General features: G+C 37.6%; 1 protein-coding gene across 3 annotated transcripts in view; it reads left to right on the top strand.

Annotated features, from left to right (window-relative positions):
• The window catches only part of LOC106138991 (GATA-binding factor A-like), a 47,093-nt gene that overhangs the window by 25,053 nt on the left and 9,730 nt on the right, over positions 1-12,310 (top strand). Inside the window, exons 1-3 of one of the 3 annotated variants that reach the window (XM_060954410.1) lie at positions 6,389-6,413; positions 7,995-8,186; positions 12,051-12,161. In XM_060954410.1, coding sequence (XP_060810393.1) covers positions 8,030-8,186; positions 12,051-12,161 — 268 coding nt within the window. In that variant the 5' untranslated portion in view covers positions 6,389-6,413; positions 7,995-8,029. Of the gene's footprint in view, positions 1-6,388; positions 6,414-7,994; positions 8,187-11,049; positions 11,189-12,050; positions 12,162-12,310 lie in introns of those variants that run through there. The other 2 variants (XM_060954412.1, XM_060954411.1) reach the window with 2 other exon arrangements.

The raw sequence follows: 12,310 nt of genomic DNA, 5'->3' as shown, positions 1-12,310 counted from the left end.
AAAAAATATCATAGGTTTTTTGCGATATTGCTGTGTCAGTGAACTTTATGGAAAATGTATAAACTTTAGTCACAAAGATCGACCTTTGATAATCAAAGCTGGCTTCAAAGTAACGAACATTAGTGGTTGGAGTGCAGTGTCCGACCTAGGGCAAGCCGCCGTGCGCGGGCGCATTTAGAAGCACTTGAGCCGGCGCCGTCGCGCGGCCGATGCGGGCGCGAGGTTACGCACTCTAGGGCTGCTGATTATAGTCTCATCTTCGGTAGTACCACAGAAATTGGGGTAGTATGTCTTGGTATCCCACGTATCGGTAAATTAGTTCTAACCCTAAAATTAAGCAAGTCGATATTTTGCTCCGCGGAAATTTACAGTAACAAATGTAACTCTTAACAATTTCTTTTTATCCATCTAATGTTTTTAAGATAAAATATAATTTAGTATTTTTGTTTTAGTGGATAATCAATCATACTTAACCACTTTAAAGATTTTATATTGCTCTCTGGTCTTGGTCGCACTACAGATATAACGTGGCAACGAATTAGCAAAAGCCGGAATTCCTTCTTCAAATGGCATGATACGGTTTCTGACCGAAGTGATTATATTCCCAATAGCCATCCCTGCTCGCAATATAACAGTCGATAATCAATCACAGTCATAGCGCACTACATTAGAAGCGGGCACTCTGCGAGACCACGGATTTGAACCCGGCTCCGAGTGGAGTGCCGGACATCTGCGGTCTGTTGCGTGTCTTCCTGCAGCTATTTGTGGCTCGTGACTAATACAGCATGTCAGATGGAAGTGTATCAGAGTCTGATTTGATTTTGATGGTTAATTGATAATTGTAGTCGGTGTTTTATTTGTTTGTTTGAATTTGATTGAGTTTTGAAGCTTTAACAGGTGAACAGTATTCCTTGCCAGGTCACTTTTTGTCTTTACTTCCTATTGCTGGTTTCAGATGATTATAATGAACAAAAAACTAATACTCAACTATAAAATTTTCTTAATGTGGGATGAAATTGGGTCACGTAAAAAGGACATCCTAATGGACCCTATATTTTTCGTCGTGCTTACAAAAAGTGTGTAAGGGGTTTTTAATAACCTTGTTTATTATTTAAGCAACGAACACATTATATTCTGGTTGATTATGCAAACGGTAAAATCAGGAGATATTGAGTAGATTGAAAATAACACACGATCATGTTCCCCGTATATACAGAAATACAAGGGCTAGAAAACATATCGTAGGCAATATTGTGCATACTGTGCTATGCGACCTCACACCATATTACTCGAATGTTAAGAAATTGAGACGGAGCGCTCAGAGCAGAATTAATATTTTTAATTCCGAAATATTATATTATTTCAAGATAGACGATCACTTAAGTGATCTGCCATTTACCATATTCTCCGCATTCACTCTGATTTCAATATCACTATTAAATTTTCGATCTACTGTAAACATATAACCAAGATACAAGCTCTTTCACTTGCTCAACTTTTTTTTTCCGTCAATCAAAATATAAAATTGTGACAAAAAGACACTGACTTTTAAAGAAAGAAGAGGAAATTCTTTTTTGTCTTTGTCTTCCTCACACGTTTATTCCTTTTTTATTCCAAGCTTCATACGGACAAAAATTTAATGCCACTGCGTCTTACATTTTCATCGGCCACTCCACTGCCCGTATGAAGCATTATTTCGGCGCCGACACTGCGCGGACGCACCGCCGCGCCGCGACTAATGCAACTTGTAAATCAGACGCCGCTAATGCATGGCTAGCGGTCATTTACACGCGACTACATCACTTCATACGACAGCTAAGTTTGTGTTGCCGTCTTATTGTCGTACCTACAACAAATCACGCCTCTTTCTAGGAGGGGTAGGCAGGGAATACATCATTCCATTTGATTCGATCGCTGCATACTTTTTGTTGAGGCTTGACTCAACGTTTTGCTACGACATCCCTGATTTGATCAATACGTTTATCTACGCCTTCTTGTTATACCTACTAAAGCATATGAATTTTATTTCTACAATGTTAAGTTGTTAATGAAGGTTTATCCGAAATAATAATATAGACTTATAAATACACATACTAAATTTCAATACTTGAACTCATTAGTCATAACTTTAAAGAATATTGGTGATCATTGGTACAGCTATTACGGGTATTGATAAATTTGTGTTCTATAAGCTGATGTAGGAATGCAATAATTTCTCATCGTAGGGTAAGTGTGACAGTGTTGATCACCGTTCTCCCCTTTCGGGACAGAAACATGAAGCGATCATTAGCCGCTTAGTGGCGAAAATAGGCTGACAGTTATGACAAATATAAGTCGAGGAAACTTAATTTATTTCGAACAGTAATATCAGAATGTCACTTTATATTTTTCACTCTAAGGGTGTCGCTTACAACCAGATGTCGTCAAAATTTGTAGCTATTAGCGTTGCAGCTAAAAAGCAGGATTTATAGCGGGGTACAAAAAACGAAGCATATGGTTTGGATATTGCCCGAGGAAGGTTAAAACGTAAAGGCAAAAAACTAAACGTCAAATTTGAGTTCACAACGCGAAATAAATTCGTTATATCTTTTAATTTAATTTAGTCGAGTGTATTTCTGTATCAAATAGGAATTATACTACCCATGGAAAATTTCGTGGCCTCTACGAGTACCACTATCTTTTAAAAGCATTATATTAAGACGAGTACTTAACATTTTACGATGATTAAAAAAGAAAGAAAAAAAAGGTCATCATTTTTTTGCTAACGAATAAAAGGATGGGTTTCAATTGAACACCTTTTTGGCGAGACAAATAATGTGCCACTCGTATGACGGTAGACAGACCCATTAGATATGTGGTGAAATTTATAGCCGGGGCAGTCAATTAGACCCTCAGACCGCCCCGGCCGACCAGCCGACCGCGGCCCGACCCGCGGACGGTCGGACGGTCGGGCGATCGGGCGGTACCGGTCGCAAGGAAACAGGCTTTATTAACTTGTAATGTAAAACTCCCACTGAATTATTTGCAAGATTTATAAGGCACTTAGCTGTGTAATGAGGCGTTGTAAGACAGGTATTCATTTTGTACAATTTACAAGTAATTGGATATGCAAAAAGGCATATTATGGCCCTTCATATGTTTTGGATACTTGTTCCATGGGTTAAGTGGATGAAAAATAAGAATGTTTATTTTTTTTTTCTGAAAAAATTACATTATGACAATTTTGTTTACACCACATATTATTTGATTGTCCTGTCGATTACATGATCAAGTTTATTGCGGCAATTATCGACTTCATCTTTGTCTGTTACATCACAACTCCATTTCTCATCGAACGCCCTTAAATCAGGGACATTTTTCTTATAAACTGTTGCTTACCGCCTACGCCTAGACCGCACGTGCCTCGCTGCGCAGTAAATCACGAGGTCACCTAACCCGCTGCCTCGCCGCGCCGCCTCGTTACCGCCTGCCTCGCATGCCTCACGTGCCTCGCCTCGCAAACTCACCGCACCAATCACCATCCATCACACCTCGCACCTGGTCCTGTCAACACAACTATACGTTCTAAGTAAATCTTTGATTTATTGTTACCGCGAACAGTTAAGCGGTCACGTTGAAGATGCAAGGGTCAAAAGATTGCTGCTTAGAAAGTTGTCGCTACATAAGATTATTATTTTGTTACCGTCCTAAACAGTTTACCATCACCACTTTTAGATGCAAGGGTCATAAAATTCTAATTAGCGTCACCACTTATACACCGCGGTCAAAAGATTCCTGTTTAGTTCTTACTACTCGTACACGAGAGTATTGCTTTGTAACTGTCCACAGTTTAGCGTCACCACTTAAAATGCAAAGGTCAAACAATACTGCTTAGAAGCTCTTGTTACTCATATTTAAGTAGCTTTTAGATGCAACTGTTTATTTCAGCTGAACGCCTATTCAGTATTTTCGAGACTGTTGGCTCTGTCTAGTTTTACCCTGATAGGGATAAAGACTTCATATACCTATCTATGTATGAATGTATGTTTTCAGTACCACGTACTTACCTTTATATAATATTCGAGTATACTAAACAAAAAGCCTAATTCTGAAATATTGTGAAGAAACTTACCTATGTTTCACGTGTAATGAACATATAATCCTGTTAAGCACGTAGGTAGCTCTGGACCGAGCCGGTATATACAGAGTGTTTACTTAAAACCTGTTAACAAAACAACATTATTGTAAATTACTAAAATAATAACGTGAGTCTATGCAGATATAACGTATAGAATGCGCTCTCGCTAGATAACAGGCGACGACAGCACTCGCGCATAAACTGCTAAATTACGATGCCCGCGATACCGCCGATAGCATTTTCATGTTATCCATACAAAGTCGTTGGAGTACCATTAACAAATCAAAATTTTTGTTCAGGAAATAGGCCTCCGCAGGCAGTTCTTCACGTCATTTCACATTTCAATAAATTAAATTTAAGATAAACTTATCTAATTAGTATTTGTCAAAAAGCTACAAACAACCTATAAAATTACGTCATTTTCCCTTACGGGGTAGACAAAGTCGATAGTTTTGTAATGACTGATAGATATACCACGTTCAGCTGTATAGCTTAATGATGGAATTGAGATTCAAATAGCGACACGTTGCTAGCGCATCGCCCAAAACAACAATCCCAAGTTTAAAAGGTTTCCCTTGATTGACTTTTACAAGCTGCTGGGAAGGGAAGCACATGCTACTTATGTTCTTTCTTCGCTACCAGACCAGAATGTAAGCAAGTTTGTGACTACATATATCACGTCTTTATCCTTTACGGAGTAGACAGAGCCAATAGAAATGAGATCAAACTGTAATTACGGTAAACAATATAAGTAATTTTTTAAATTCCTTTTCTTAGCAGATATTATCATAATATTATTTTATAATACACTATGGCCCGGGTTTATTCCTGTTCCCGGATGGACATTATCCAAACAATCCATAATCCAAGGACAAACGTCAAGGTGGGTCAAACCTCACTTATATTGTAAGTTTGTAAAAAAAGTATTCAAAGAAGAACCTCCGCTCGAAATCAACGAGTAAATTATGTTTTATTTTTATTTTAACTGCAATATGGAAAATATATTCTAGAAAAATAAGATGGTATTCCATAGTGTCGCATATTGAATATTATTTTATGCCGGAGCTTGGTTCGCCCGATAGCCAACACACCTCCATATATAATGTTCATTAAAATAGTACTTACTTACAACATTTATTCAATAACTTTTCAATGGATATCCGCCTGCTGGTGACCCGCTGTGTTTGGCTAACAGTGCCAGAAATACAATAAATATAGCATTTGTTGTTTATAATATTTTGTAATAGAAAAAGCTGATCTTGCATAAGTATTATTATATCATTGACAATGGTTCAGAAGTTTTAAAGATTACCTGTAAAAATAAACAATTATTTATTCATTATAATGTTTAGAAGTACAGAGAATTTATTAACCTTCAAATTAAGTAAATTAATTACACAATTTATAATCATTACAAAAACAAAGATAAAGGGTGCATTCATACTTTGTGGGAGCTTTATTTTAATGTGAATTTATCAAATGTGTGTGAAGGTTGCATTATGGTTCTTATCTCACAATAATAACGCCCTTATCCCTTTGTTCCACCTGTGAAAGATAATATTGCAATGCTAAGTAACTTTACAGAGTAACTCAGTCAGTGTGTCAGTAGAAGTGCACGCAATTATGGCATTTATTTTGTGGATGTAGGGAAGATAGTCGTGTGCGGTTGCTAGACGTGTGGTATCTAGGCTGTGGTATCTCTTGATACGTGGTAATCGTCCGATTGAGGGGATTGCACGTTTCGAGGTGGTATGTTGCGATTATTACTCATTATTTATGTATTAATTGATAGTTACATGTATGTATGAACACTTAATTAGATTAGTGCAAAATTATATACTTATGCATATGATTCTTCATTCAAATTTAATCAAAACCTCGTATAACAACCCTGACATGTAGGTATGTACTTTTTGCGTTTATTATCCTAATGTGAAAAGGTTGCAAAAAAAATCTTCTATTTTTTTTATAAAATGAAATTCTTTTTTATTGTTAATAACGAACGGTTTAATTGACGATCCCTGCTAATGAACTTTCTAAACTACAATAGGTATACCTACCTCACGTAGTTGATTTTGCTTTTTCTAAGTTGTCAAAATAGCAACCTATTTTGGATTCGTCTTTTTACATGTTTACATATAAAACACTGTTTACAGCTGTGACTATGTTTCTGTATATCTAGATTTCTTTGAAGTCAAACTGCGATAAGAAGGCCAAGAGATCCCATATCATAACAACTGGCGATTCAATCGCTTGCTCAGCAGTCTCGTGGTCGTATCGTGCGTGGGCGCAGTATGTAAGTACTTGCAGCGTCTGTAGCAGAGGCTAAGGATCTCATATCATACAACGTAACACGTTTCTTATCTGCAAGCAAAACAGAATCGTCGTCATAGTAAATAATAAGACAAGGATTTTAACTGATTTTAAACATTCGCGTTGCATTATAAGTACTACTATTTATAAATAAAGTCCGAGATAAAATAATATTCGCGTTTAATACCTGTTTTATTTATAAAAATATTTTTTTGTATTATCTTCTACTTCAATGCCGAAGAATCTAAGCACAGAACCTAACACTAACATGTGAAACGTTAGCGCTTTGCTTAGACATTAACCCTTATTTATACTGGAAAGTCTTATTCAACTTATTTAAATCGACATTTTTCATTCCAAATATATAGAATAGATTTATTTTTGTCGATCGAATAAAGTGCCTTATCCATGTGACTAAATTCAGACAACCTATACCTATACATAATTCAGTAACTCATTAAGGCGAAATATAATTTAGGATTTAGGAGGTTATAGTCAAACGGACACCGCGTAGGTATTTCCTGTCAAGATCTCTGATACTGTAACAAAAACAAAATAAATTGAAATAATTTATGATCGACGACAGCTTATCCGTCAAAATACTATTGTGTGTAACACGAGCCATCAAAACAAGTACAGCTACCGTTGGCTTCGCGTATTTGCGTAGGCTCACTGTAAACACGACTTGATAAACAGTTCTCTGAATCGGGTTGGCTAAATCGGCAACCACACGTAGAGTGGCCTCAGCTGTTTTGTAAGCTCGATAGTGGCATGATTGTTATGATGTGAACACAGGTTTAATTCGGTCTGCTCCTTATGCTTGGTATGCTCTTGCGGTGAGGGAAAACATTGTGAGGAAACCTGCACATTCAGGCAACTGGATGTGTTACCATGGATCCAATACGGGTATGATTTACCTCCAAAATTTGCGGAGGTCAGGTGACTCCGACCGCTTCGTGTAAGAACCTGACTTACCCAATCCAGGATCCATGGTTAAAGGCATACCCCGGGCTCCTCTCCAGAGTGGTGGTGGTGAGGATGCAACTGGGACTAACGCCAGAAGGAAAAAGAACAAGTTTAATTCGGACCAATATAACAAATACTGATAAATTTAACACATACACAACAGCAATTGATAACATATTCTATGGTCTAGGGGTCTAGTTAATTGCTAAGGGATTTTTAATTTCCGTCCATAAAATGCGCCTAGTAACTGTTTAGATTTTATACTAGAGATGATAATGCTCCAACACTATCAATCAATCTTCCACTAAATTCCAAATCAACCACGGAAGGGGCGGCTACCGCTGCTGTCTCGCATTTGCTTTCTCCAACTGTGCACCCATTGTTGACGCCCTATAAAATCTCTTTAGTGTCCCCTCAGTTCTACATTAGGGGGCGAGCGACAATAGCCGTGCCAAGCTTACGCTGATTGGTTTCAAGGAATATTACATTACATCTCTGTATTATTCACCCTCTAATCCAGCGTACGGCGACGATAGACGTTGCTTTGTGTAGGAGCCTTCGCAAAAGACTTGTTCTTCAACAGTTAATTTAATTACAGATCTGGTTTGAAGTGGAGCATGATCTGCTGAGGCGATGTTCGGCGGCGGCGGCGGCGGCGTGGGCGGCGGCTACGGCGGGGACTGCGCGGAGGGCTACGGCCTGGGGTACGGCGGCAGGCTGCAGCAGTACGCGCACTTCGCGCCGCACCAGAACGTGTGGCACCATCACGCGGCCCACCATGACTCCTACGGTATGTTGACTACGGCTCACAATCTCGGGTGACTGCTGAAAACTGCAAATAGAAAAGAAGACCAAAACTTCAGCAGTATCACTTCGTGCTCTACCTAAAGGTGATGCATTTTGGGCCCGTCTTTAGGAGCACCCTGGTCAGACGCCTGGAGGATGTTAAAAGAAACGGATCTAGATACTAGTTTCTCGGATGAGCGATGACTAAGAGAACTTACTTATAGTTTTTTTTGAAGCCTTAAAACAATATATTTTTCTTTTGAGGGGCCTCAAAAAATTATGTTTTTATATAATGCAAGACAATATTCCCGGAAATCAATTGTTTTTTAAAATATTTTCCCCTAATTTGCTACAAGGGAATCCCTACACAGATGACAGGATATGACGCAGGTTGTTACTCAGATGATCAGTATGATCGTACTTGTATAGGTTAACGTTATTAGAAACACACATTTGCAATGCTATTGTAGGTATAACTAGCGAATATTGGATAAGTTCTTTAGATAACACAAATAAAAGAAAAACTGAACTTGATGAAAAGTAATGAATTGACGACGCTTCACGAAACCAAGAGATACTAATTGAAGGATTAGCCCCAAACACACACATTTACAAATCCTGTATACATGTACAAACACAACACAATCATCAGTTGATTTGGCATAAAAAGCAATATGCATTATTTGTATTTTAGTGTACCTACTCAGCAAAATTATGTCAGTCAATCGCCTTTGACCTTGCTGGCATCAGCAGTATGAATCAATGTCAATACGTAATACGGAATGCCATAGATTTTAATACATTACAATCTTAATGCCGTGTGGTTCCCGGCATCAAAAGGAGAAATAATAGGATGATGAGCTTTAATTGTAATCGACGAGACCATTTACCTAAGTATAATATATACCTACCTAATACTTACATAGATCGTTCAAAAGTTTGTATTATGGGGTTAGTAGTGACTCGATTAATAATTTAAGAATAATATTTTAATGGTGTAAAAGAATACTGCTATTTCCACTGCGCTGAGACGATGTCGAAGCAGTTAGGTAAATAAAAAAGTACTCTCTATGTGTATTTGTAAAATGTTTGAGGGAATAATAGTTCTGTACAGCTTGCTAGTTATCAGATTTTCAAACCAATAATGGGAAATTTCTTAATTTAAGTAATTCCTGACAACACTATCGTCCTAGAATGTGGCGCGATGGGATTTCACGAGGAAAATCGCCATATTTGTCGGGTTGTCTGCCCGTGACGCACGTGGCCGTGCCGTCAGCCGCAACAATGATTCACTATCTCTGTTCAAAGAATCAACTCAAATGAGCACAATTTGTCTGTACTTGATATACTTAGACTAATATTGCTTGGTAGACACGAAATGTCTTTCGCGCGACTGCTTCCTACTACTCGTAAGTATTATGTTATGAAGCGTGCAAGTCACAATGAGTTGAAAACAATAACAGGTAAAGCAGGACAAAGATAGAAAATAAATATTATTGAAAATGTACAGTTTATTTTACTAGCAACTTCGCCCGCGTGAATTAACATAAAAAATAACACCATCTACAAAAAGCGACGAAATTAACGCTATCTATATATAAAAAAGCGACTATTTAAGCGCCACTTACAAAAGAATACAGGTTTTTCGCAAATCCCACGAGAACTATAGCCTTTAACGGGATGAAAGGTATCCTTTGTCCTTCTCGAGACCCTTAATTATATTGATATTTCAAGAAGATTAATTCAGAAGACATCCCGTGAAGAGGTAACAAACAAACGTTAGGTACCTCTTCACCTCTCATATTATTAAGGCGAATGTAATCGCTTTTATAATATGAGTTGGGAGTTTGGTTAATAAAAAGGTATATATTTGTAAACGACCTTATTCAAATATGACCAGTCTAGTCATTGTAGTCATTGTCTTTTACGTGATTAACGCATCTGAAACTCCTCGATGTAAATCTAAAGCAAAACAACAGGATAAATTTAAAAGATTCCCCCAAGTTTTGTAAATAATGAAGTAGATAGGTTAACTAAACCCACTGGGTAATCTATTTGAATGATTTCTGAAGAACATTGTAGAATTAATTTAAGGTAGTTACCAAATTTGATATTAATCACGAGACTGAACTATAGGTTTTATATTATATAGCTTTTGGGACTAAGTTATTAGTTAATCTTGTCTATGAGATTACTGGGACGAAATCGTTTTAGTTTTTCCATAACGAGAGATAGCCGGGAGAGGCAAAGATGAGAGATATATCTGGTACCCTGGATTCATATAGATACCAAGACGGCCTCTGTGGCGCAGCGGTAGTGCGCTTGTCTGTGACACCGGAGGTCCCGTGTTCGAATCCCGGCCAGGGCATGACGAGGAACGCACTTGCTCTGATTGGTCTGGGTCTTGGATGTTTATCTATATAAGTATTTATTATAAAACTAGCTTCCCCCTGCGACTCCGTCCGCGCGGATGTCGGTCTTCGCGTGGATGGTTTATTTCTCCATTTTGAGTAACTCTGACAATGACATCTTATAAATATCTATTGGACCCAATTACGGCTAGGCCTATAATAATTAAGGAAATCCCTCTATTGAGCTACTGCAGTTGAGTTCTGTAGTAAGTACTCGTAACACAAGTTTCGATCTTACTTCTAGGCTAACTCAATCTGTGTAATTTGTCCCATAAAAAAAAGGTACACCAGTAATTCCCTATGATTGTCAACTGCTATCCTGTTAGTGTGCGAGTTAAAAATTAACATGAGTATTTTCGATCAACCCATCATTATTACAACTGAGGCTGAATCACTGATAACTCTGCAACGCAACTCCTGCGCACACCATCGGTCAGTTCGCTCCGTGACCTCTGACCGACGGGTCGTGTGTTATTGTCTAACTGCTAATGTGTTACACTGTGGTTCGGAATCTGTCTCACTGCGAATTTCATAAACTGTGACGGGATGGACGCAATATCTCTGGACTGGTGGCAAAACATGGCGCTCATTGCAGGTTCGCTGTTTTTATAGTTTGTTCAATAGGTCAGAGTAATTTGGTTGTTAATAATAGAATAATGGATCAATTGGGTATTGTATTTAATGTGTTGTTAATTGCAAAAATGTTTTATGACTTACCCAAGGATATTAAAGATTCCAAAACTTTGGCTTCGTTTAGGGGAAGGCTATAAGGAGTTATAAAATAAGAAATCTTAATTATTTTAAAATCCAAGTAGGTACTTACTTACTTTCTTCTTTAAGGTGTACTTACGTACCTACTTCATAATTAGTTTTATGATACATTTAAAAACAAAATAAAAACGAAAGATAGTTATGTAAACAAAATGTTATTTCTATAATTCTCAAGTGTAACGTCTTTTCAATTCAATCACATGAGATTCAGATTTAATTAACCATTGCACATTTTTCGCTGTGCAACTTGATAATCAGATTATAATGATTTTGATATACTTATTTAAAATATTTAGCAGACGCCTTCTTTGCAGTAAATAGGTTCACAAATCAGTTCAAGTGCGGTGACTAACGGTTGCTTTACTAGTACGATTTTAACGTAAACGTTTTAAAAGTTACGTTTTAAAAACTTCATTTTATTTTTTACCTGGTAAAAAGCTTATTGAAAAATTCTTAGTTAATGTTCATCCTGTCTATGTTTTTGTAAACCAAAATTTCTTAGTTAATATTTACCTATCTATATCATTATCATATATGTAGGTATCTCTTACATGGTCTTCGTATGTACACTGTTTTTTGAATTGTAGTGTAGATCGTAGCCTTATAATTTTACTACTATGTATAGTTTAACTACAATTTGATATGTGTATTTAAATAAATAAATAAATAACGATGTTTCCCCTCAGGTGGCAGCGGGGTGAGCGGCGTGGGCGGAGTGGCGAGCATGTACGGCCAGAACGTGGTCATGGGCTCCTGGTGCGCGCCCTACGACGCCCTGCAGAGGCCGCCGGCTTATGGTAACTACTCTGTTGTCATTGCAATTATTATTGGCAGAGATATGCCTTGTCAAATAAAGCGCAGGTTCAGATGTATGTATCAAAGATTTCTGATAATGTTTGATTGATATTTGTGCTCTTACGATGAGAGAATAACCTGCTCATTGAGG

Source organism: Amyelois transitella, chromosome 4 (genome assembly GCF_032362555.1).
Source record: "Amyelois transitella isolate CPQ chromosome 4, ilAmyTran1.1, whole genome shotgun sequence".
In the NCBI taxonomy this organism is placed as follows: Eukaryota; Metazoa; Arthropoda; class Insecta; order Lepidoptera; family Pyralidae; genus Amyelois; species Amyelois transitella.
The sequence above is the reverse complement of the archived record's forward strand: the minus strand, read 5'-3'. Positions and strand labels throughout refer to the sequence as shown.